Source organism: Archocentrus centrarchus, chromosome 21 (genome assembly GCF_007364275.1).
Source record: "Archocentrus centrarchus isolate MPI-CPG fArcCen1 chromosome 21, fArcCen1, whole genome shotgun sequence".
NCBI classification, from domain to species: Eukaryota; Metazoa; Chordata; class Actinopteri; order Cichliformes; family Cichlidae; genus Archocentrus; species Archocentrus centrarchus.
The window spans coordinates 21,591,795-21,619,178 of record NC_044366.1 but is presented as its reverse complement, the minus strand read 5'-3'; the positions used below and the strand labels follow the sequence as shown (position 1 = coordinate 21,619,178).

General features: G+C 38.6%; 1 protein-coding gene across 1 annotated transcript in view; it reads right to left on the bottom strand.

Moving 5' to 3' along the window:
• Positions 1 to 10,598: 10,598 nt before the first annotated feature.
• The window catches only part of cckbrb (cholecystokinin B receptor b), a 30,508-nt gene continuing 13,722 nt past the window's right edge, over positions 10,599 to 27,384 (bottom strand). The window contains exons 2-5 of the mRNA XM_030758467.1: positions 25,960 to 26,211; positions 21,722 to 21,983; positions 17,345 to 17,472; positions 10,599 to 11,833 (exon numbers count right to left, since the gene is read on the bottom strand). Coding sequence (XP_030614327.1) covers positions 11,295 to 11,833; positions 17,345 to 17,472; positions 21,722 to 21,983; positions 25,960 to 26,211 — 1,181 coding nt within the window. The 3' untranslated portion in view covers positions 10,599 to 11,294. The remainder of the gene's footprint in view (positions 11,834 to 17,344; positions 17,473 to 21,721; positions 21,984 to 25,959; positions 26,212 to 27,384) is intronic.

Here is a 27,384-nt window from a genome sequence, read left to right as displayed (position 1 = left end):
GGCACCCCCAAAGGTCAGGCAAAAACATTTTAAGGCATAGCTCTTTTCATATTTGTGGAAAATAGCCTGCCTGCCATCTGAGATATCATCAGTTGTTCTTTAAACTGTATATTGTGAGATTAAGGTACTTCTGAAACACATTTGCAGCAGCCTGTTTGACCTCCTTAATCAGATCAACCAGACACGTGCGTGCTGCTAACATAGTGCCTTTAAATCTCATTCTTTTTGTGCAGTTGCAGTACAGTAATAATGTACACTCGACACAAAATCCTCAGGTACACCGCTGTGCCTCACCACATCGCTTGAGAACCACTGTTAGTGCATAAAGATTTATTTATATCCCATGTGCTGGTTGTGTTGTGTGAGAAGCTACACAGGAGCTAGGTAGAGCAGCCACCATTAAGCTTTCCATTAAGACCACTCTGAGCAGAATTACGCAGTAGGCAAATGATTGAGGTGGTCAACGCCTGTGCACTTTACCTTCTCAAATTTCAGCATGGCTTCAGACCAAAAAAAAAAAAAAAAAAAATTAAAGCCAAAGTTGAACAGAGAGGCCTGGAAATGACTCAAGTAAAGCCTGATTGGATGAATTTGTTCCTCTCCTGTTCCTTTAAAATGGCCACTAATGTAATTTGAAATTCATAAAAGTGTGCAGAATATGTCACTTACAATTGTAGCACAATATCATATTCATGCAAGAATCAACAACAGGATTTAGTATAACTTGACATATAACCTTTATTTGAATTAGCATTGCACATAAAAATCGAAAGCAATTTACAACCATCGAGATGACCCAGTTGTACATGCACATTTAATACTGTGTGTGCATTAGAAAGAGAGACAAACAGGAAAAGACAAAGCCCCTTTCACACATGTACTTCTTATTTACCTCGTGGCATCAAAGGTATTTGCTTTACATGCTTTTCCATAAAGTTAGGGCAGCAACATCAGACTTAGTAACAGACAGCAGTACTAGTATTACTTTCAATACCGCACAAATTTGAACTGGTGGAATGATGGCATGCCCTCACTTTAGCATATTAATGAAGCCAGTAATATCCCATGTCTGAAAAGGGCTGTAGTTTGCATCTGTCTGACATGAGGATCACCAGTTTACTGAGCTACTGCAGCCAGCTTAAAAACTTTCCATATTTAAAATATAGTAATGCTGATCAGATAATCCTCATGCTGAGAGAGCACATCTGTTGTGCCTGACAAAACAAAAACAATGTATAGCAGCTGTAATGACAATCAGAGAATCTGTCATAAAGGAGGTACTGAGGGAGCCTCTTCCATCTAGAGCAGAAACTGGAATATATAAAAAAAAAAATTGCAGTGTCACAGCAGTACTTATTTGTTAAGATAGCATCACAAACAGCAGCCAAGAAACTCAAATGAAATATTTACCATAACTGTTTTCAGAAAGTTGATGATGATGATGTTGATGATCACTGATTCAGAAAAGTTATCTTTCATCACGATTTACCACAGACAGAAAATGATTTCAAGCCAACACATACATTTTTCTGCATGAACAGTGTTCACCATTATCCATATTATTTTCCAACACTGCCAAATGCTTTCATCTTCAGCTCTCATCTTGCCTCAAACAATAGTGAGTCACATTGTACACAGCAAATGTATGAATTACTCACACACACACACACACATACACACACACACACACACACACACACACACACACACAGGCATACAGCTACTGTATTTTCAAAATGCACTTAAGGCAATGGTGGCCTGGCAACTGTGACTATTCAAGTAAATCTAAATGCATCCTCATGTGCGTCTCTAACCTTTCATCTCTGTTCACCCCACAGACACGTTCGGCCTGAACAAGTTGCTCAGAAACACGGGACACGACTGTAATATCACCGAGAGACACGGTCAGCACTTTCCTTTACAAAACATCACAAAACATGATATATATATATATATAAACACCTGACCATTGAGAATAGTGTACAAACTACACTCTGCTAACTATGCTTGTATTTGCATGTTGCTAAAATGATTTTTTTCCACCTTCACGTGTTGCTGCTGACATTCACATCAAAATAGCTGCACTAATTCAAAATCTGCCCCCAAGACATCAACACTAATGAAACAATTCCCATAATACTTAATACTTAATCATCATGTTCTACAGTTTGTTTTCTACGCTCCACATCAATCATATTGATAGAACTGCTAAACTGACAAATACATATTTAATGCATTATAACAGTGAAGACTACATTAAAGCATAACTCATTTAGCAGCTTCCTGTGCATATGCATGACAACTCTCATTTCTGTTCATGTTGATGCTTGTGACAGCCTCAAAAAGAGCAGCGCTGTGTATTTTCCATTCTTTTTTCTCTCTTTTTTTTTTTTTATTTTTTTTTATTTTTAGTAAAGACAATAAAATCTTTGTTATGCCAAAAATGAACTGATTGCTTTATAGACAAATGCAACTAAAAAGGGCAAATCTGGTTTGCCAGTCAGGCAGAGATGATCATTTTTCCTGCGGCTCCAGACCTTCTGAAGAAGTGAATGCCCCAAATTCTGTAATTTAACTGATAAAGATTTACAATCAAATATGACCAGTAAAGAAATGTTCTTCATGACTACGGCTACAATATTAGTGTTTTATATATATTTCTTATTTTGCTCAGTAAAATTGTATACAGTATACAAATAATGATCACAAAGCTAATTTGCAACATTAAATACATAAATGAAATACAATTCAAATCCTCATTCTATTTCTATTCAAAGAAATCCTGTTACTCTATCTGGCATGTTGCAAAAATACTTATTTGAAAGCAAGATTAAATTTTTTATTGATAAATGTAGTTCAGCTGCTCCTGTTTCATAGTTCAAAATTCCATAGTTACCTCAGACAAAGCATGTTTATATACATTTATGCAAAAAAAAAAAGCAGTATTTCCCCAACCTCAACCAACGTTCTTGTGTAATCCAAACCTACCCTGTACTACTTTGTGCTGTGGTGACACTGTTTACTGCTCTTCTGTCATTCTGCTTTTTTAGACTCACCTCCTCTCCATCTCCTTCTCATCCAGGCCAGATAGAGATCCTCGTCTAAGTCTTCACCTGCTTCATCTCAGTGTCTAGACTCTGGGGTTCCTGTTCTACTTCCTCCCATCACTGGACTCCGCTTTGCTATGTAGCTTCATTTGAGTCCAATTGCCAAATAATTTATAACTCACATTCTGTATTTCAATAAATCATGTTCAGTTCATCCAAATGATCTCTCCTAATTGAAATTCCAGACCATGGCTGCTGGCTCTGGATCTAATGTTTTTGTTTTGTTTTTTGTTTGTTTATCTGTTTTCTTTTTATGGGGGGGGGGGGGGGGGGGATTATATTTATTGAGCTGTTTAAAATAGAAACAAAAACGATGTTAAAAATCCCTTTTGTGTCATGCAAAAAAAAAAAAAGCCTTAATTATCTTAATGCTGGGTGTAATATTAATCATAGCAAGGCCAAGATTTACAGATCAGTTGGGAATCTGAACAGTTTTATTTACCATTCAGATAACCAAGGCCTATTTTTTAAATTGATTTTCTTATCAGTTTTTTACTGCTGCAGAGCAGATTTGTCAAGAATGCACCTGCCTCTGCTACCCAGTCAGGCAAATTTGCTTCTCAGGCAGCTTTGCTTGCACTAAACAATTACAACACTGTTCAAACTGTCAACCCCAGTGCACCAGAGAGTCCCTCTGCAACACCTGTGGACAGTGTTCTTATCACTCTCCTGCAGCATTTCCCAGAGCACAACTGCACCATTTGTCAGTCACACTAGTGTCAACAAATATCGAGACATTTATTGTAACAAGTTCATTATAGAATTATGCAATATCACGTATCACTGAGATATGGAGACATGTAATGAGTAAGTTAAAAAAAAAGAAAATAAATAAGCTATTGTCATGCATGGAGCAGGGTGCATGCCATCATCATGCATGTTGATAAGAAAAACAGGGGGTGCTGAGGATGTCAGAGAAGTCAGTCAATGCAACCAGTTACAGGTTTGTATACCCTGTAAGGAGAAGAAGGGGCTGTTTAGCCAGCATAATAATTAAAGAATGTGTCAGGAATTGACACATTATAAAGGCCAACTCATTGGCTGAACATGATTGATTACTCAATCAAATAGAAGTAATGGCAGTGATTAGTCCACCCTATGTAAAATGTATTATGGAAACACTGCACAAAATAAGAACAATAGGCATTTATATCAGCATATTCATACTGTACGAACACTGTTGAGGCTAGATGAATAGACCATTAAAAAAAACATTCTCACACTAATGTGTGATCCAACCACACACTATTTGTCATCACAGTTATTTTTAGACTTAGATTTAATTTTCATGGTGAGTTTTAATTGTTGTGAAGGGGGAAAGAAGTAATTATTGGCATCTGTCCGTAAGTGGCTGCAAGCACACATAATAAGCTGGAATACCTTGTGTTTATAGCTAGTGGATGAAGTGTGATGGGTTGGGGAGTAAGACATAAAAACCCTGTTGACACTGTGGGGAAATAAGTCTCTTATAATGCTCATAACTCATAAACAACAACACAGATGGTTGTGTTATGGTATACTGCTAATGGGGGAAACACCACTAGTGAATGCATAAATATCTCCTGTCTGTTCAGCGCAGTGGCAGACCTTCGTTCACAGGGAGAAATGTCTGTTTGTCCAAGGTTTAACAATGAGTGTGAGATCAAACTGAAAAGCATAATCTATTTTCCATGAGCTCACTTTGGCATGCATACTTTAGACCAGAGACATACATACAAAAGCTGGATACCCTTGTGGAAATCCGCAGAGCCCAAACAATGTCAGAGGCTAGATGAATGTCTGCCTCTTGTGTTTCAATGATGATGGGGCCTGAGTCTGCGCATTGATACAAGGAGAATCTCGGTAATGCTGTTTGTCACTTTGTCCATGGGAAATCAGAGTTGTCTCAGTAAGATTTACTGTGCTACTCTGGGTGTGTCAACCATATTGTCATTTGCTATATTTTTACATAATACATACTTTGATTTCAGCTGATTGTTCTGATTTATTTATTAATACAAAAGGAACAGTGCTCATTAGAAACAACAAAAGCTGCAGGATAGATAGATAGATAGATAGATAGATAGATAGATAGATAGATAGATAGATAGATAGATAGATAGATAGATAGATAGATAGATAGATAGATAGATAGATAGATAGATAGATAGATAGATAGATAGATAGATAGATAGATAGATAGATAGATAGATAGATAGATAGATAGATAGATAGATAGACAAGCACGCCATCCATCAATTACTTGTGAGACTGACAGCATTGTGCTTTGGTGCACTCAGTGAAATATGCTCTCCGGTTTAGCCTGGCAGGGCTGAGGTTATAACACAATTAGTGTGAGGTGAGTAGGGAGCCAGAGTCAGGAATGCAACATAGACTTGACAAAGAGATACTTTTGAATCCTGGTTTCCAAACTCTAGCCTACCGATGAACTCAACAGGGACACAAAACATGAGCTTATTGGTAAGGCTGCTGTGAACCTCCTATATATTGCATTTAACAGCTTTACAAAGGACTGGTTTACAAACACAGTTGAGCAATAGAAGCAATAGCTGGTGCTATATGTACTAAATGTGGTCACTTATTATGTAACTTTAAACACTGGTTGCATTAACATCGATAAACCATATTTACACCAAGCAGCAAACTCCAGGGCTAAAAGGTTAAGCCAATGCAGAACTGCCAAAACTCCAGTCTCTACGATGGCCACTGGACATGGTCTCCAAGAGCGAATCAGACCTCACTGTTTCCCTTCCAAATTTAGTGCAGTTATGAACATGTTTAGACACTATTTTTTTTAAAAATTCACCACTCGCCCTGTAGGCGGTCTTTGTCCTCCAAGCTCGGGTCCTCAACCAGAGGCCCGAGGGTCCTGTGCAGTATCTTAGCTATTCCTAGGACTTCTCTCAGCCCTTGATATTATCGAGCTTCTTGTGTTCCTTTTTCTTGATGTTGCCATCACTTGGTATTGCAATGTCTATCACAACAGCTTTCATCGTCTTCTTGTCCACCACTATGATGTCCAGCTGGTTAGCAATTACCAGTTTGTCCATCTGTATCCGGAAGTCCCACAGGATCTTAGTTCTGTTAATCTCAACCACCCTTGGTGGCATATTCCATTTTGATCTCGGGACTTCCAGGTCATACTAGGCACAGATATTACTGCATGCTATGCCGCTTGGCTATGGCATTCCATCTATGCTCTGCCTGGTAGCATCTTGCACCCTGCTGTTATGTGCCAGATTGTCTCAGAGGCATCGCTGCGCAACCTGCACCTGGGGTCTTGCTTGGTGTGGTAGACCCCAGCCTCTATCGAGCTGGTGCTTAGAGCATATTCCTGTGCTGCCATGATTAGTGCTTCTGTGTGATCCAGCTTTGTCCAGCCATTGGTAGGATTTTTCAATATCAGCCACTTCTTCTAGTTGCGGTGGTACATGCTGTGCAGGGGTCTGTCCTTTTATGATGGTTCCTGTTCTTGCTCCTCTTCTTTCTCAGGTTTCTGCTGCCTGAGGTACTCACTAAGCACATGATCCTTTATGGCTGTCTTCCTGATGTACTCATGGATCTTTGTTGTTTCATTAGCGTACAGTCTCAGGGTGCTGGATTTGGGGTGAAACCATCCGTGCATGGTAAGAAGCTTTCTTGTCTTGATCTGTGGCTTCTGTTTCTTCCTTTGGCCAGCTTATTATTCCAGCAAGGTAGCTGATGACCAGCAGCGCATAGGTGTTGATTGCCTGAATCTCATTCTTCCCATTCAGCTGACTCCTCAGGACTTACTTTAGTCTCTGCAGGTACTTGGTGGTTGCAGGTTTCATGTTTCCCATTTGCCTGTGGGATTCCACGGTAGTTGTAGCTGTCTTCATTGCCTGCAATATTGCCTTCTGTTAGTGTAGTCTGGTAGTGTAATCTCCTCAGTACCTTCCCTCTCTCCGTCACCATCTGACTACACTTCTCCAGTCTGAATGACATTCTGATGTCATTGCTAAGATCCTGATTGTGTGGATCAGTAAATTGATGCCTCATTCACTCCTGGCAAACAGCTTGATACAGCTCGATGTAGAGGAGGTTTGTTTGCTCCATTCCACAGTCAGTATCCGTAGCCAGGCTCTGTAGCATCTCCTTGGTAAATCCTGCACAAAATGGTAACTTGTGCAATTGGCTTGAAGTTGGCAACTAGTGTTGTTCCTGATGAAGCCTCTAAGGGTCCTGTTGATCTTGTATAGTTATAGGCATTCCAGGCTCCATGTGTGCAGCACTGAGTCATAGGCTTTCTTGTAGAAAATCCAGGCGGTGCACAGGTTACAGTCTGGAGTGATTGCTCTATCTACCAGTAGCTGGTGTTTTGCTCTGGTATCTCTGCCAATTCCTTTCTGAGCCCTGCTCATGTATTGAGCCATGTCCCTGCTCATCTTAGCTGCTATATATATATATATATATATATATATATTAGGGCTGGGACTTTAACGCGTTAATTTCAATTAATTAATTATGGGGAAATTAACACGTTAAAAATGTTAACGCATTTTAATCGCACTTTGCACCGTGGAACGTTTCTCAGTGCACGAGTTCCCGGCATACAGATTATATCGACGTACAATGTCCAAATTAGGGGCCGAATCCTGCGAAGGACCCGGCCCACATCTTTCACAGCCCACGAAGACCACAAAGGCCGGAAGTGAGCGGCTAGCCTTCATATCAGCGTCACCTGCCGTCACCTCTGCGTAGCTCATGTCACCTAGCAACCGTGAGTGTGAAGCACAGCTGTGTAAAGCAGCTGTTAAACGGAGAACGAACTTTTTCTCCTTTTTGTGGTTTAATTTTAAGTCTTTAATTCAAAATAAGCTGTTAAAACAAGCATAACACATTTCAACATCAAGGAATACAGCTGAGCTAATGATTAATTTCCAACTGTAACAAGTGAGACATTAATGTTGAATAAAACTATCCAGTTATGAAGCTTAACTTTAATTTCAGGTGTTTGCTTATCACAGGAGCACTTCCACCCTTTGTTGGTCTGTGTAGTAGACTGGAGGGAAAATAAACAAAATTTTGAAGTTTAAGCTTATGTATATTGATTTATTCATCAACTAAACTTAAATTAATATTTCTCATGTCAAATATTGAAATGCGATTAAAATGCGATTAATTTCGATTAATTAATTACAAAGCTTGTAATTAATTCGATTAATTTTTTTAATCGAGTCCCACCCCTAATATATATATATATATATATATATATATATATATATATATCTTTTGTTGATGCCTTTCAAAGCAATTTCAATGCTATTATATGACAAATAACTATAACTGCACTAACAGACATTCAAGCATTCTGCGATCCCATTTGGGAGTGAAATTTGAATACTTTAGTTGCATGTTACTACTGAAATGCACCTTGTTCTCATCCAAATGGCCAATTCTTGTTTCAAAAAAGCAAGAGGGTGAGTCCATAATACTTAATTCAAGGCTTCAAATTAATAAATAGCATCGCAATGATAACATGCATATTTTATATACAGTCTATTATTTACAGATATGCACTTAGCCTGCATTTCTTTAAAAATCCATAATGTTATTTACACTATACACGATTTCTTTATATCCATAGCAATATACAGCAATTTCAGATGAATGCAGGAGAGTTAATGGGGTTGTTCTAATATGATATGTCCAAATTTTGACCTTAGGGACTGTTAGACACACCAAATTCCTTTTAAAATGCTCTACATTAAGCGCAAAGTAGAGGCCCTGGCATATAAAAGAAACAATTTATCATGTCATCCTTAAATTAACTACTGTTGTTTTTTGTTTGTTTATTTTTTTATAATCCATGAATATCTAGCAACACACTCATTCATCAATTCCCACTTAGAAATTTCAAATATCTGAAGAATATTTGGAGTTTAAGTATTCCAAAAACCTTTAAACTGCACTTGTAAACCATAATAGTTACAATTTGAGTGTCATTATTGTGCCACAAATGAATAAGGAAAATCTGTATTAGACAAATATACCATTTGGTAATCAGTAGTAATAGTCACTGCTGTCTACATCCCACCTGATGCTAATGCCATCATAGACAAACAGCAGTATGCCCATTCTGACAGTGTACATGTCATGTGGGTGACTTCAACAACACATCTTAAAATGGTACTCCCCAACTTCTATCAGCATGTGAAAGATGAAAAAGTGGGAAAGTGCCTTGGATCAGGTTTATTCCAACATAAAGCATGCTTACATGACTCTCCCTCACCTTGGACTATCAGACCACCTGTCAGTGCTTCTGTTTCCTCTCTCCCTGTCATTATCCACCATACCATCCTGCCCTAAGTCAGGCACTATAATCCATGTTCCCAAAAGGCCAGTCTCTGTGGACTTGAATTATAGACCCATTTATTTATGCCAGTGATTTTGAAGTGCTTCAAGAAACTAGCCGTACATCATATTAAAACCAGCCTCTCTCCCACACCTGACCCACATCAGTTTGCTTACAGACCTAAAAGATTCACAGAAGATACAATCACCATAGCAATCCACACAGTACTACACCAAGGGAGGTATGTGAGGATGTTCTTCATTGACAATAGGTTGGCATTTAATACCATAATCCCAGAAATCCTAATCAGCAAACTACAAGACTTATGCCTGTCCATCTGCAAGTTTTCCTTACTAACTGTTCACAGAACATCAAAATAGGACCCCACCTCTCCTCCTCCATCCCACTAAGCACTGGTGCACCCCAAGGCTGTGTGCTGAGTCCAGCCCTCTGCTCCCTCTACACTCATGACTGCATACTAGTCCACTTGTCTAACACCATAGTTAAATCTGCTGATTATACAACTGTCACATCACAGGAGGAGATGAGACAGCATTCTGGGATAAGATCAAAAGACTGTCAGGGTGATGCTCAGTGAATAACCTGGCAGTGAACAATGCAATGACAAAGGAATTTGTAAAGGACTTTGGGAGGAAATGGGAGAGTGATCTGACCCCTCTCTGCATAAATGGGGCATGTGTGTAAAGGGTGCAGACATTCAAGTTCCTGGGGGTCCTCATATCTGAGGATCTCTCCTGGTTGGTCAACACTATTGTAACTGTCAAGAGAGCACAGCAAAGACAGGAAAAAGAACGCAGAGAGGAAGCTAATGGTGGCCTTCTACATTGAGAGCCTACTAACATACTGCATGTTGATGTGGTATGCAGGCTGCTCTGCTGCAGATAAGAAAGTGCTCCAGAGAGTGGTGGTGAAGACTGCAGAGAAAATCACTGGCTGCTCCCTGCCCTCTCTGGAGGGCATTACCACCTCATGCTACCTCAGCAGAGCTACCAACATCAACAAGGACTTACTCACACTGGCCATCATCTCTTTGAACTGTTGCCCTCTGGCAGCCAGGACACGCACCTCCACATTCAGGGACAGTTTCATCCCTCACGCAATAAACATTAAATAAGGAAAAAGTTTGCCACCCAACTGCTGTGCACCCGCATTTTCTTTATTAGTGTACATACAGATTTTTATACAGACTTATATATCTTTATTTATTCTAGATTCTATTGTATGTCTTAGTTATCATCCTATGTTTAAGTCAACGTCAGCTGTTTTATGTTGCACCATAGAATAGCATCTTAATTTCCTTGTATGTATTTACAATGACAATAAAGGCCATTCAATTTAGAAGCAGGCACTTCGTCCACAAGGCAATTATAGTATCATCATTAACACAGATAAACATTAGTAACTGACTGCAGAACATAAAACACAGTTTTAAGGTTACATAACAAACCATGTTTATGCTTTTAGAGCTACATAATGACTATTAAGTTATAAAGACTGCTTCCCATATCATGTAGCCGACCACTACTAACATAACATTCACACCGGAAACATCTAAGCAAACAATTTGCCTCTGTCTACAGGAGATAAACATGTACTCTGGTGTTGTGCTTCTTCATCAAAGCTATGGAGGTATCTACACTTAAGACTGGGTTTCTTAAGATAATCTATATATAATTTTATTCACAGTCATAAATGAAGCTTCTATACTGCTACATCACATTGCGTGTTTTCTCACTTCACATTACTGTCCCTATGGGCACGTTTTAAAAACAAAAAGTGCGCGGGGGGTCGGGGGGGGGCTGTGTTGCCTCTGTAACTGTCTTTTCTGGATTGCTGAGAATCCATTTCCCTCAACAGGTTCCCATGGTGCTGACTGTAGTGTAACTGAACTTGGACATGGACGCACCTGTCGCCATAGCATCCTCCTCATTGTCCCGAAGCCCACGATGATGACGACGATGGCAGGGCGCAGCGCAACATGAGAAAGTGGCAAGCAGAGCTTTGCGGAAGCGTGTGTTCATGAAGCAGTAAATAATTGGGTTGACGCAGGCAGAGGTGTAGCACAACAAATGGATAAAAGCGATGGGGGCCCCTGAGAGCGTCTGTGTGGCAGAGACTTCATCAAAAGCCCGCCAGGTGTTGACACAGTACAGCGGCATCCAACAGACAAAGAACAGAACAACAATCACCACCAACATGCGAATGACTCGTTTTTTGGCCTCTAGCTTGGCTTCCGATGTGTTGCTGCGTGGTCTCTCAGCCTTGATCGCCCTGCCTGATGTAGCCATGGCAGACATCTCCATCGTGTGGGGCCGCTGGACTGCAGTCACGTAGCAACCATCTCCATCATCACTGCCAGCAGACATGGTAGAGGTGAGGCCATTTACATCTGCAATGACAAGCAGGGTGAAAGAGAATTCCTGTGTGAATAAAATGCAACAAAAGAAGTTCTCAATCAAGTTTTTTTTTTTTTTTAATATCATCCCCTAATGTATGAGTGATGTTCCTGTTTTACAATGCCTTCGCTTTTTTTTTTTTTTTTGAAGACTGCTCTGTAGTATATCACAGGCAAATTAGAATTCAAAACATAAAGACACAAAGGACAGACACTACTTGAATGTTTAAGTGAACTGATATCAAAAGTACTGTTACAAAGTCTTTTGAAAACTCAAAAGGAAAATACTGGACTAAGAAGTTACCTTCAATTCCTAATGAATGCACACTCAGTTGCAAAGAAAATATAGTCAGAGAAGAAGCACAAACCTCCACCAAGGCAGCTCTCTGAGCAGAATTTACTTTTAAGGGAATATTATTGTATTTTGCAAATATTCATTTAGTTTTCTTTGTTCTTTTGAAACATACTTTACGAAGTTTGTAGTGCAGTGAAAACAAGTGCAAAGTGCAGACTTTTGTTTTTTGCCCTGTTGAAGTCCATTTTATTAAACTTGACATAAATTTGAGTATATAGTTTTTTTCATGTGGATTAATTCTCTTAATCTTAAGATAGAACACATTTTGAGGTCAACTTGAAGGAAAGGCAGATGTGAAATGTAAAAGTGAATCAAAGGTCAACTGTGACATGATATCTGGATGCAAACTATAATGACCTCAGTTCCTAATGAGGTCAGAGGTCCAAAGTAACATGATATTTAGAATCTCCATGTTTCATTCCCTTTATGCATATACGCTGTCAATACAATGAATACAGAAACACAGTTTTAAATAGCTCTATATAACATTATTATCATTTTGACCCACAGATCAATCTATTGACCTTGAAAGAGAGGTCAGAGGTCACATGTGACATATCTTAAATCTTTATATAGTACTTTCTATATGTTGACAACACACACCTCAATTGTAAGAATCATAGTTTCTAATTCATAAGGTTTGTTGTTATTTTTGGACCAATGAATCAATAAGTTGACCTTGAAGACCTTGGTGGATGTAAGGCAAATTTTAATGGATTGTTAACATGAACCCACTCTGCACCCTAGAAAGTTTTATCAGAATAAATTTAAAACTTTTTGAGCTATTGTGTTTACAGACACAGTGACATTCACATACACATGCACACATGCGTGCACACAAATGCTACCAAAAACATAACCTCCTTGGCGAAGGTAAGAATATTACACTAAAAATCTATTTGCTTATACTTCCTGGCATGGGACCTTATTCTGCACACTAGTATACTGAATCCTTTAACAACACCTCTGTCTCTTGTAAATGTATTTCTATGCAGCTAAATTGCAGCATCGCTGGAAGGAAGTTTAATTGCAAATAGATTAAAGTTTACAGCAACACAGGATATAGATAGATGACAACAACATAATGAGAAAAGCAATAAAAATGGTATTGATCTATTTAGTGAGTCACAAACATCCTATAATGGAGAACCATATCCACGGGTGATACCTTTAGGATTATTAAACTTTGAGGGATTTACAGCACTTGATTAATGTTTGGGATGTTTCTGTTTAATGAAGGAAAGGTTCATAGTGACCTGAGATAAAATGTGTTTGTTTACATTTAATTTAAAACAAAACAAAAACAAACAACAATCTTTTAATAACTTTAACTAAACTGTTTCTTATTTGTTTTTTGTTTGTTTGTTTTTATTGTATAGATCACGTGTCAGACTCAAGGCCCGCGAGCCAGATCCGGCCCGCTACATAATTTTATACAGCTGGCAAAATAAATTAATTAGGGATGCACCGATCCGATATTCAGTATCGGTATCGGTCCGATACTGGCCTAAATTACTGGATCGGATATCGGAAAGAAATTTTAAAAATGTAATCCGATACATTAAGTAACGTTTCGCTCACATTAGCTGCATTACAGGGCTCAGCCATCTTCTTCTTCTTGTGGGTTTGCGGTTGACCAAACCAGCTTAGAGCTGCATTACCACCACCTACTGGAATGGAGTGGATCAGGAGTTAGAAAACAACCCCCTCAGATGCTCCGTCGCTGCGACGGATTCCCTTTGACACTGAGCGATCATCGCTGACATGTTTTTCCGCCTCCACCTTGTTTGTGTGTTGTGCTCGCGGTGCTGAGTGCGAGTGAAGCTATTAGCACTAGTGACTGTCCGGTACCGGAAGGACCCCTTCGCTGTCCAAATATTTTTGATACTTTAATCCCTGATTTGTGACTAAATATAGACCTGCAGTAGAAACGTAAGATTGCGCTCAAGCAGCCCCTAGTTTTTCACATGAACACTGATGACGCAACAGCAGCAGTCAGCTGATTTACGTGTAGTCTGTCTGCACAAGCGGAAAGAGGCGGAGCCGGTGAGCTCTGATGGAGCAGAAGGAAATATTTTTTTAGTGTCCAAAAGAAGCCTTTTCGTCCCTGTAACCTCCATTAAACCTTTACTGGGAAACAGCTGGAGGTCCTTCATCAACCACCTGATCAGTAAGTGAAGAAATCCACCCTGTTTGTTTCACACAGGGAAAAACTGCAGTACGGAAGTTAAAATATGCAGATGAACTGTTAATATGAAAAAAAGTATTTCTTATGCAGTTACTTGGGTAATCAATATAAATAGAATACACAATTGCTAAAATAATCAATAGTTGCAGCCCTAATGAAATTTGCAACATGCTTCTCACACAGAAGCAACAGGATTCAGGTGATAGTTATTGTTGTAAGTAAGTAAAGTTTATTTATATAGCGTTTTTCACAGACAGAAAAGCGCTGTACAATAATTAAAACACAATATCACCCCCCCCCCCCCACCCCCAGAAAACACTATGTTAAAAACATAACATTACCATATAAAAAGAAAAAGAATAAAAATAAAGTCAGAAACCAGAAAGCCTAGTTAAACAGAAAAGTTTTCAACTATTTTTTAAATGACACCACAGAGTCAGCTAAATGGAGCTGGAGTGGTAAACAGTTCCAGAGCTTTGGTGCCAGTGCCTAAAAAGCTCTGCCCGCCCTGGTCCTTAGTCTTGTATGTGGGACAACTAAAAGACTTTGATTTTGTTGTGTGAGACTGTTGACTTCTTTTTTTTTTTTTTATGTTTTTAAATGCCTTGATCAATTTTAAATATCGGATTTATATCGGTATCGGCCGATATCCAAATGTAAAATATCGGTATCGGTATCGGACATAAAAAAGTGGTATCGTGCCATCCCTAAAATTAATATACCTATAATTAATAGCCTGGGGGTAAGCACTTTTTACAGTGACATTTAAGCTAGCCTGACCCCCAAAAATGGCCAAATGAAAAGTGGAAAACAGGGATTTTCCAAACAGGGCGGAGGCAAAGGACCTGCTCACTGACATTGGAGGTAAACCGTCTGTCTCTTTTCTTCGCCTGCGATGTGTGGGGAAAAGAGTGGATTGGTGGGACAGGTATGGCAGACGATGCAGAGGGAGACCTGCACAGGTGCATCACACACCAGGAAACGCTGCTCAGCAAAGTCCTGAAGACAGAAGCGTCATAATCACCCAGACAGTGAACTTTAAAAGAGGGAAAGGTTTAAATCACCAGCAGTTTCGGAGGAAATAGCTTCTGAATTTGGTGATATGCCTTATACACAGAGGCGCGATGAGCTACCTGAAGAAATCTGTCAGTTCATGGAAAGTAAAGGAGAAGTGTCAGCATGGCCGGAATGAAAGGTGGCTGTGTGAGTCGGCTTTTGTCTGCGACATAATGAAGCATCTTAATAAGTTCCTGCAGCTTCGGGAACAGGCCGTGATTACCTGTGATTGCCCCCCCTCCCCCCAAATAAATAAATAAAGAAATAAAATCAGATCAGGTCTCCACTGCTGTTTTTGCAGCTTTTTGCTGATAAACTGGACACACTGCGCAGTTTGTGCGTTTTTCCAACTGTGAAGCACAAAAAAATAAATTTTCATCAGCTTGAAATATTTTCATTTTTCCTGATGTGATTTTTTTATATTTTATTTAATGTTCTGAGGAAAAAGTTGCTGTATCCTGTCCATTCAAATTCATATTGTGCTGATTAAAATTATTAATTTTAATCCTTTTCGGCCTTCAACTCAGACTGTCTTCAATTTTGGCCCATACTATGATTGAGTTTGACACCCCTGGTATAGATATTGCAATTCAAAATCCTTTTTTTCTGCTATAAAGAACAGATAACAGTGGATACAGAATTAAGAGCCACAAGATACCCTAAACAAAGATCTGTTATTATTAAGAGAGTATACTATGAAGCACTCTTGTATTATTAGACACATTTAACAGAGGGAATTTTGCAATTTATGAGGTAAGATGCAATTTTTCATTCTCCAAGTTCTAATTTCCTGTTTGTTTTTAATCCATATTGTCTGTCTCCAAAAACTCTTTATATATTTGGACAATCGCTTTCTCTCTGAGACCAAACAGATGGTAATGCCCAGGCCTGCAGCTGCCAGCCAAGCCATCCCCTAATGGAGCATCAGCAAGGACACTCGATGCTGCAAGCACCCCAGACACACGTTCATATTCCAATAAAAGGTTATGTATTATACTTAGCCTACACACATGACAGCGATTTTAGCACTAATTAAATTCTTGTAATTAAAAAGAAATTCCTCATAATTCACATAAACCCTGTGAAAAAAATCCAAATGCTCAGTTTAGAACTTGGTTGTAGGTGCTGATAATTGCAGTGGCATTCGGCAACAGACACAGTTTCATTCAACAGTGAAATCAAAACCAGATTAAAGTTAATTAGAGAGCACTGCCTGATCAAATACATTTAGAGTAGGATATGAAAAAGAACAAAATATAGCACATAAAATATCAAGGTTGAATTTAAAAAAAAAATCTAGGGTATTTTCTTTTTCCTACAGCAACTAAAGCCTTTTGAAGCTTGTCAGAGTTTGGTCTCCTTCACTTGTGAAGTGTGAATGTCATCGATTGTTTTGTGCTTTTAACTGTCTAAAAACTGTTTTAACCGAACATACTGAGCATACTCTCTGTATACTGTAACAATCTGACAGGACTGATTAACTGAACTTGTTGAACTTACTTTAAGATATAATGATCTTCTCACCTACAATGTCAACAGTGACTCTTCTTAATGAGAAGCTGATGTTTAATAGAAACATTTAACATGAAAACATTCTTTACTTCCTTTATCGAATTATTTTGACAGACATTTTTGAGATTCAGTTTTTCGCTTTCAGTTAAAAAAAATAAATAAAAAGACACTTTATAACAGCCTTTAGGAATACAGGTAAAGTCACTGGTATAACATACTGGCTAAACTGTGCGCTTTTTAATTACTGTTGTTTTTAATCGCTGATGTATTTCTCTCTGTCTTGTTTTTTTAATTGTTTTCTGGGAACCAGATTGCTTTCTGGAAGAGCAAATTAAAACTTTACCTACTATTTTCTTTATGGTTTCCATACGTACTATAGTGGGCTTCGCCTCACCTGAAGAATCTTTTTTATGACCCATTTCAAACTGGATGCCTCGATAAAGCTCTCTCGAGATTAATCCATAGGCCACAATCATCATCACACCTGGAATGGCGAAGAGCACAAGCAACAGCAGAATGTACCTAGAAGAGAGATAGAGATGAGAAATATAAAAATCCCAGCAGTAGTGGATAAATATAATGATGACTGCATGCACCTATGGAGCTGCAGTTTGTATATATGTTTTGTGCAATGCATTAAATTACTGTTTTGGGGTTATTTTGTCTGTTTGTTGGGACACAGAGCAAAGCATTGTATTTTAAGACAAACTAATTTATTCAAAAATGGAATTATCAAGAGACTGAAAAACTGGACTTCTTATTTTTTTTATTTATTTTTCAAGTTTCACCTCTTATCCAAGAGGCTTCTTCAGTTCTAAAACCAAAAGGTGCCAGGGAAGGGGAGTCATTGCAGCAGTTGGCAACCGATATTGTAAGGCACCACCTCTGTTAAATGATGGTCACTCACAGTGGACATAGATGATCTCTTTTACTTCTCTTTCAAACCATCAGTTTGGTATTTTTTTTTTTCCTATTAAGCGACTTAACACACTGAAAACACACCTAACTGAAGGGATGAAGAAGTGTTGTGTCTCCATATAAGAGACATTTTAAATGGTATCTTTAGGCACTAGCCTGTTGCAAAAACACATAATTTGTTCCACTTTCTTTTGATGAATCTTTGAAAAATGCCAAAGATAACAGTTTTACCAGCATAAAATTGTATTTTTGTACCAACAAGGTGATTTCCAAAAAGCTGTTAGCTGAAAACTTGAACTGTGTCTTTTGAATGCACTTCATGAAGTCTGGAGAACTATTCCTGAAAACTACTACAAGAACGTTTGCCTAAAAGCGTTCAGGCTGCGTTGAAGAATAAAAGCAGTCGTACCAAATGCTGACTTTCAAGCTCATTAGAATTGTGCAAATTGTTTTTGCATTGTTGCTGTATTTCCATATATTGTACGCTTGCACACGTTTCAATAAATCACTGCAGCTATTTCCCATTTTCCTTGCAAAATATAAAGAATTCTGGGGTAGCTTAAGACTTTTGCAGGGTATTGTCTGTTTAAATTTAAAAAACAAGCAAAAGGTCTTGCAGGAGAGACTGATGAGATAATGTCTCAAGTGGAGATCATACCAAAGGCCTTTCCATTTTTAATACAGTTCATTCAGTTTAATACAATACTGAGCTAATCAGCCATTTCATAAAGAACCACATACGACTGAGGGACGACTGCACAGTGATAGCCCAGAGGTACATACAAAAATAAGTTCACCATGTTAGACACCATGAGACAGGATTAGAATTTACATATAAAAGGCACAGGCATGTATTAAAATCTAAAATCTTTTCATGTGGATGGGATAATGTGTGGCCATCTGCCTACATAAATTGAAAATCAGATGAAATTGGGAAGATTCACGAGGTGAAAACAACAAAAGCTATGCTGCTGCAGGTGCTTCGCTCCATGGGTCAAATGTTATGGTATTACATCAGAGACACTGGGAGCAGAATACAAACATGCTAAATTACATACAAATACAAGAACAAAATAATAAGTCCTGCACAAATACACAAAGATAATCACAGGGTCGCCTGAAATTACATCCAATGCCTGTTTTATCATGATTCATAACAGAAACACGCTCTGTTGTCTTCACCTGTCCTAATGTTTTCACAGGAACACTGAACAGACATCGTTAAAGCAAGCTTGAGGTCCAAACATGGAAGTGAATGAGATATTTCAGCATAGAGTGCCTTACTGAAAGGACACAGACGAACACACCACTCATAAACAGACACAGTTCATCTAAAGTTTATTACAATAATAAAAAAAGACACTTTGTGATTGAAAATGCTGCGAAGTAAAAAAAATAAAATAAAATAAAGAGGTGAAGAAGCACGACCTGACAGCAAATTTTATAGTGAACTGGAAATATAGCTGGAAATGTGTGCTTATAATACTCATACTGTAACACTACTTAAATGTTCTGATGCATTTCCTATGTAGAAATAGCAACTTTTAATCTTCAGACTTGTAGTGTAGTTGCCAAAAATGTTGTTGCATGGCATTAATTTAATGCCTAACTGAACAAAGCCCATGTAGCATGGCTGAAATTTCATGGTTTATTAGACCATCTAGAGTTAAAACAACCTCCACTGCATACATGTAACTGCATATGATAACCTTAAAGTGTATATTTGTTAATCCAGGAGATATCTTCTTCTGACTTTTCAGAGTATTAATGACTTATCAGATATTTTAGACTAAGTGATAATTTTCTAATATTGTAATCGTGTATTCATAATACAGACATGTCACCCCCTTGGGCTCTAAAATGCTTGAATCTATCAAATAACTTAAAGCAAATTAAACCGTCTCGTCTAAATAAGTGATACTCAGTTCCCATGCATCTCTTTGTAGTTTCTTCTTATCTCTTGTAAATGTATTTTCTGCATATGTGCTCATAATGTAAGAATGAGAATTTGTAATAAGATGGGCTAGTTTTGTGAAAACTTCAACTTTCACAATTATCCTGTAACAAATAAAATGTTGAAATAAGCAGTAAACAAAAATTCTTCTGAATACACTGATGGGTTTTAGTGCTATAGATATACTTGATGTGGTATGAAGCTTTTATAGATAAAAGAAGAAGCAGCAGCTACTTTCAGCTTGCTCTCTTATCAAATGGGGTCGCTCCTCATGTTGGATTTGGCAGTTTTATGCCAGCTGCCCCTCCTGACACAACCCCAAAGGAAATTTGTGTCTCCGGCTAGAACTGAACCAGTGACCTTTGGCTTGTCAAGATAATATGTTACCTACTACACGATGGAGGCACTTGGTACATAACTCATATGTACATAGATGTAAACACTTAGATACCGTACATAGGCTTTATAGGAGGCATAAGTAAGTCGCCAGTGCAAAAAAACATATTTTTGCCACAAGCTTCCAAGCAAATTCACCCCAAGGTCAGACCATGCGGTGCTCGAGAATATGATGGCATGGTTTAGGTTTGCAAGGCTGTATCTGAACAAACCACAAGACTTCCAGAATAATGTCCTTTGGACAGATGAGACTAAATGCTGATATGCTGTGTTTGACTTTTGATTCAGGGTATGTTGCAGTCATTGGATCAACTCCTCTTTATACTAAAGTAAACTAGAGTCAAATGTGAAGCCATCTGTCCAACAGCTAAAGCTTGGCCAAAATTGGGTCATGCCACAGGACAATGATCCCAAGCTCACCAGCAAATCTATAACAGACTGTCTGAAAAAGAAAAGAATGCCATTTAGGTCATGTTATGAGGTAATGCGAATGGAGTAATATAGCAAATTATTTTCTTCAGTGAGTAATTAAGTAATGTACTGCATTACTTTAAAGAAAATTAACTCGTAATGTGTTACTTTTTTGAGTAATGACCACAACACTGGCAATAGCCCAGTCAAAGTCAAGACCTCAACCCATGGAAATGCTGAGGCACTGAAAGCTGCGCTTAAAAAACAAACCTCAATGAACTGAAGCATCATTGCAAAGAGGAGGGTCAAAATTCCTCAACAACGATGTGAGGCTGATAAAGTCAAACTGAGAGAGTTACTTCAAGTTACTGTTGCTAAAGGTGGTTCTACAAGCTACTGAATCATGGAGGATACTTAGTTTTTCACAAGACTCTCTGCAGAAAGTTTCTTTACTGAGTATACGGAAATAGACCATAAGGTTTAAGCTGCGTCCACACTGGAAACAATTCATTTGTCATGCATCACTTTGATGGTTGCTGGCAGACATTCCAGGCATTGGTTGCCTAGGTAACCCTCTAATATAGCATATTTACTATCAGGTCATATGTCAATCAACGGCATCTTGCGCTCTCACGAGTAGTGGCTCACTCGGGAGAAGTTTATGTCAGGTCCCACCCACTTTGCATTGGCAAATGTTATTTTGCTCAGTCACTTGAAGTTGCTTTCATGGTCTCTCACCACCACGTCACTACAAACTGTTTACAGTGTGGACACAGCTTTAGAATTATGTCAATAAAATATAAAGGTTATGTGCAATATAAAATAAAGAGAAACTGCTGTTATTACATGACACATGAGAGAAATGGACAGTAAAGACTTAGCATGTCACAGATTATGGGATATTTTAAGGAACATTTCTGCCATTTCTTTTCTCATTATTTTGTCATGAGGGGAAAAAAAAAACTGTTCTAAAATAGACCAGCTGTAAGAAGAAACAGAATCGATTCATTGTTGTCATGGGTGTCCAGTAACATTTTTATTTTGGACATAGAACTAAGGATTTGTGTTACCAACCTGAACCCAGAGACTTACCAGGTCTGTTCTGCAGTTGCGACAGGCCACTTGTGGCGACACCGGTGCGCTGTAGTGTTGTTAGGACGCGGAAAAGACTCCAGGTGACTGATGATCGGATAGGGGATCATGATGACAAAGGCCAGCACCCATGTGGCAGCAATCACCCGATAGGCGTGCGAACGGGTCTGCCACACCCGTGACTTCAGGGGGTTACAGATGGCGCTGTAGCGCTCAATTGCTATGGCAACCAGGCTAAAAGTGGAGATGCTCACAGATATGCCTGCAGGAAAACAAAACAGGTTATTTGAAAAGTTGGTCAAATACGTTCTATTGTGTGTTTGCTATCTTGTATGTTATGACATCTTTTATTTTACTATATAAACTTTTATCATTGCTCAGTGGTAGAAAATAGTTTGGACCGATGATAAAAACAACAAAAGCAAGTAGGTTGCTATTTGCAATCATAACAAAAAGCTGCGCTCGGTGGAGATGTGTTTGCAAATGAATATAGCGTGAGGTGGAGACAGTTATCTGAATCTTGTGGTAGAGGAAATCATGCTGGCCTGAGCCACAGATTTGATCTGTCATCCCTGTAGTGACAGGGCAAGACGGGAAATTACTCTTCACCTCTCTTATACAGGTCTTCAGAGAGAATACGCAATACAGGGTGTGTGTGTGTGTGTGTGTGTGTGTGTGTGTGTGTGTGTGTGTGTGTGTGTGTGTGTGTGTGTGTGTGTGTGTGTGTGCATGTGTGTGTCAGAGTAAGGGAGCAAGAGAAAGAGTCAGGACCCTTGGGTGTACTGTGACTACTATACCTGTGAAGGAAGCTTTAGAGCATACCCCACTGAAGCAATGGACAGTCCACCAATCGTCTCTCCCCTTAGGGTCTCTGTACACTTCTTCAGTGCAACCTAATGATGGCTGCCTTCATTCATGGGCCCTGTGCTTTACTTAAACCATCTTTTCTCTTCAGTTCTCAAATAATTCTGGGCAGGACAGCCCTCCTGTTCTGACTCATTTTATTTTTTCACATATGTCTAACATAAATAATTCTAGTGAATTATTGAATTTAAGTGAGGACATGAAAATGTTATGTCCTCTCTATGTTATTTCTACTTCTTCCAGGTATCTGAGTTATAGTACATTAATTACTTACTTAGATGAAACAATAAACTGCTGAATTAAAGAGCAAGGCTCACCTCCATCTCATTGTTCCTTCAAGTCATTTTAACAGTCAATAACGAACCAATAACATTGTGTTATATTAAATCTTGAAACAGGCTATTCTTATAAAAAAATTGATTTATTTTGATGCTTAACTCTTTCCACTCTCTGTACCTGGTTATTTGTGTAAACCCAATTTGAAAAATTGGGTTTACACAAGGTTGCCAAGGGCAGCACATTCAGTCATTAAAATGTGTTTCATTTACTCTACGTAGCAACCAATTCGATAGACATGCAGTTGAGAATTCAGGCTCCACAGCCTCAGTCTAAGGCGGATATTTTATCATCACATTTCATCTAGAGAAATGTGAAACTGCACATTTTTGCTCTTTTTTTGAATGCTGCTCGCTCTGGGTTTTTGATGGGCACATGGGGACTTTTTTTTTTTAAGATCATCTTAAGTGTCTCTTATCCACTCTTTTCCCATTGTTTTTACAGTTTTTTTTTTTTTTTTTTTTACATGAGTTGAGGTGGTTCAGGCATCTGACTAGGCACCCATAATGGATAGATGGTAAATCCATCCATCCATCCATCCATCCATTTTATTTTCTTAAGCACCTATCCAATTCAGTGTCACAGGGCAAGACGTGGGGTATACCCTGGACAGGTCATCAGTCACAGGCAAACATTCACCCCTACAGCCTCATTAACCTAACATGCATGTCTTTGGATTGTGAGAGGACGCTGGAAAGCCAGAGAACCTGGAAAGAACCTACCTCCAATTTACCAAAAACTACAGAAGTAATTCCCTAGTGAGCAGGACATTTTATATTTATGATCCATGGACAAATGGCTAAAGAAGAAAGCTTCATTATTATGAAAACTGATTAAATATCATTACTGGAGAAAACGTTTTTTTTTTTTTTTTTACTTATGCAGTGCTTCTAACACATAAGAGCATTAGCATTTGACACTGTAATTATCTGTAACCTATTGTTGTTACTGATTTGGATTTCATCTATTAATGTAACATTTAGTTAAAATATTATGAATTCTTATAATTATGAGACAAAGTGTGACTATTATTTGCATGTGGAAAAGTCTTGATCTTCCAGTTTCCCAATTATATAAGAAGTTGATCCCCATTCTTTAGTTTAATGGTATTAAAATGGCTTCTGGTCATTTGCTATCCACCCCACACTCTTGAACTTTAACACTGTTCACCAAAAATTATTCAAAGCATGTCTGTCCATACACTATCCCTGAAGAAATTCCCATTAGCAGACACACTTTTAACCTCCATCAGAAGGTGTCTGACCTCTCATCTTACTGCAAACCACGGATATAAGGCTATGTTGCTTAAAATTCAGTTGGATACAACTTTTCACAGCAAATCTTTCTGAATAATGTTCCGCTAGAAAGGTTATCACTAACACTGTACAAAAGATAACTGTACATACAGTACTGTGCAACCGTTTTACGCAGGTTGGGGAAAATGCTGTAAAGTAAGAATTCTTTAAAAAAATCAAAGTGTTAAGAGTTTGTTTTCATCAATTAATAAAATGCAGCAAATGAACAGCAGAGAAATCTAAATCAAATCAATATTTAGTGTGACCATCCTTTGCTTTCAAAATAGCATCGATTCTTCAAGGTGGACTTGCGCAGTTTATGAAGGAACTCGGCTGGTAGGTTGTTCCAGACATCTTGGAGAACTAACCACTTCTCTTCTTCTCCTGTTGGAGGACACGTTGCTTTATTTGGGAGAACTACCTTGTATCTTGTTGCTGTGCTCAGTCTTGCCATAGTGTACGACCTATGACATCAAACTGTCTTCCACAACCTCACCTTGACTATAATCCTACAAAATCCCTGACTTTGTGCAAGTGCACCCAAAACAGTGTTGCCAAGTCCACTTATTATAAACGACTTTGTGCTTGTTTTTTTCTAAAATCGCTGGCAAATCTAGTGAGTCGCGGGTTGCGGTTTTTTGGGCTTGTTTTTGAACGTCAAGTTGCTTATTTGGGCTTGACTTTCTTTCCGAGTGAAACTCCTTGATTATCTCTCGGCACCCCATAAGAAAGCAAAAGATGAGTGATAGATAGTTTGTCCCTTCCAAGCCCCCATTTCCTGTTTATCGCACACCCAAACAAACAAAAATTGTGTCCTCATACACCTCAGAAAGTAGCTGCGGTCCTGGTGGGAGATGTATCAAAGGCTCTCTGCAGATTTTGCAAGTGTGAAATATGTGCTCACCATGCTGATTTAACTCAAAGTGCTAATACCAAGAAACACACAAAAAAACTGTGCACCCTTCTCTGCTATGAGGCTAAGAAACACGGGTTTCACTGCTCCAAAACACAATGAGACAAAACAAAGAAATGAGCTACACTTTATTGGAGCTATACTGTTTAAAAGCAGCCTCAGTTTTACACAGTGTTGTGGGTTGCCAGTTGGACTTATTTTGGGCTTGTTTTCATAGAGCTGGTTGCTTGTTTCTAGTGCGAGATCTGGCAACACTGATTCAAAAGAATTGATGCTGATTTGAGGCCAAAGGGTAGTGGCACCAAAAATTTATTTGATTTAGATTTTTCTTTTGTTCGCTCACTTTGCATTTTGTAAATTGATTTTAAAAAATTAACTGTTATCATTTATATTTTTGAAAGCATTCTTAGTTTACAGCATTTTTTCCACACCTGCCTAAAACATTTGCACAGCACTGCACATAATTGTGTTTGTGTATGCTTTTACCACAGGTATACCTAAAGATTGTGCTACATACTGTATAGATTGAAATGGAATTGTTCCTTTTTGCTCTCTCTCTCTCTAAACAAGCTTAACTGACTAGGAAGATTTAGGAGACTAAGCTCTTTAAATTTCTAAAATGTAAAACGGTAGTTTCCGTGTATCCAAAATCTCAGTTTTACTCAGAATTTATTGCATGCCTTTTATAGCGTGGAGACAACAATGAACTGACGACTGTTTGTTGTGAGTTGGCGCTATATAAATAAAATTGAATTGAATTGAATTGAATTGAATTGAAGGACAAAGAAGTGACTTTGGACCAGTTCAGCTCCACACACCCATTCCCTTACCCATGAGGTAGGTGACTATCTTGCACATGGCTGCTCCAAAGATGAAGTCCTTGAGGATGCTGGGGATGAGGTTAAAGGGCATGCAGAAGATGGCCATCATCAGGTCACTGACAGCGAGAGATAGCAAGAAGGTGTTGGTCACAGTGCGCATGCGCTTATTGACTGTTAGAACCACAATGATCAGCAGGTTGCCAAATACACTCAGGAAGAAGATTAGCGAATAGAGCAGGATCCGCAGCGTGTGGTCTTCATCTGGTAACAAAAAGAACAGGAATAGAGGGAATATTAGAGTGTTACAGTGTTTGTCTGTTTTACATGTTGATCAGTTTCCTGCTGTCTTTAAAGATCCAGCAGTCAGTGGTGTAACCTTTCATAAGGACGTCTCACTCTGTGTGTTTAATACAAAAGTTGTATAAGCCTTTGTATAAGTGACCAGGCTCTTACTCTAATAGTGTTGTCTCTAAAAGGTGGAACTTGTGATTGTGCAGCCAACAGCAATGCAGTTAGGAGAAGCAATGTCACATTGTACAGTAACTGCTAAAATTTGCATTACCTTTAAAATGTGCTGTCCTTGTAAAATGTTGGATGCTAATAAGTGACCATATGCCACAGTCACAATGAAGATATTACAGCACTGCTGACTTTATGTCCAAGTTGTTATGGTGTGCGAAATGTACTTAAGAGTTCTACCCAGTTTGGTTGATGCCCTGCTGAAAATTTGCAGGGTGTCATTGCTCAATTTCCCATCTATGTATACACACTGCATTGGCCAAAAATGGTTGCGGTCCAAGAGCGTCAACAGCAACAGAGGGGACCTGGTTTTTACACCCAACAGTGTTCTGTATGACTCTCTTTAACAAATCAGAAAACACTGATCATATTATTGATCACATAAATAAGTAACACTGTTTGTCACTATCTCTTATATTTTGTTTTGAGATTTAGTTTGTGTCTGTTAATTACCTTGACTCTTTCCCAATTTGCCCTGAGATTACAGTCCAGTCCTCCCTTTGTTCCTTTGTCAAAGTGTGCGTTTGGCCTCCTCTGTGTGCTTCCAGCTGTTCCTCGAGTTTGTGGATGTCACTTATTTTGCTTTGCGGACCTTTGGACTTTGGACTCTGACCTAATAAAAGTTTATTCTGTCTGCCCTGGGCTCTTGCATTTTGTCTCAGTTTCTGCATAACCATAACAATTATTGCAATGAAATAAATAAATAAATGGATTTAGTTGCAAGTTATTTGGCTGTGGAATGGTCAGGATCACCCACACAAAGACTAGTACAGAAGGTTTTTTTTAATATAGTTAAAAAAAAGTTTATGCCATTTATGTATATCAGCATGTAAATCATATTCCTGTCTCATTATGTGCCACATGTTGAAATTTGTATGGTCCTCTGATCTGTCACAATGGGTAACAAGTTATTCC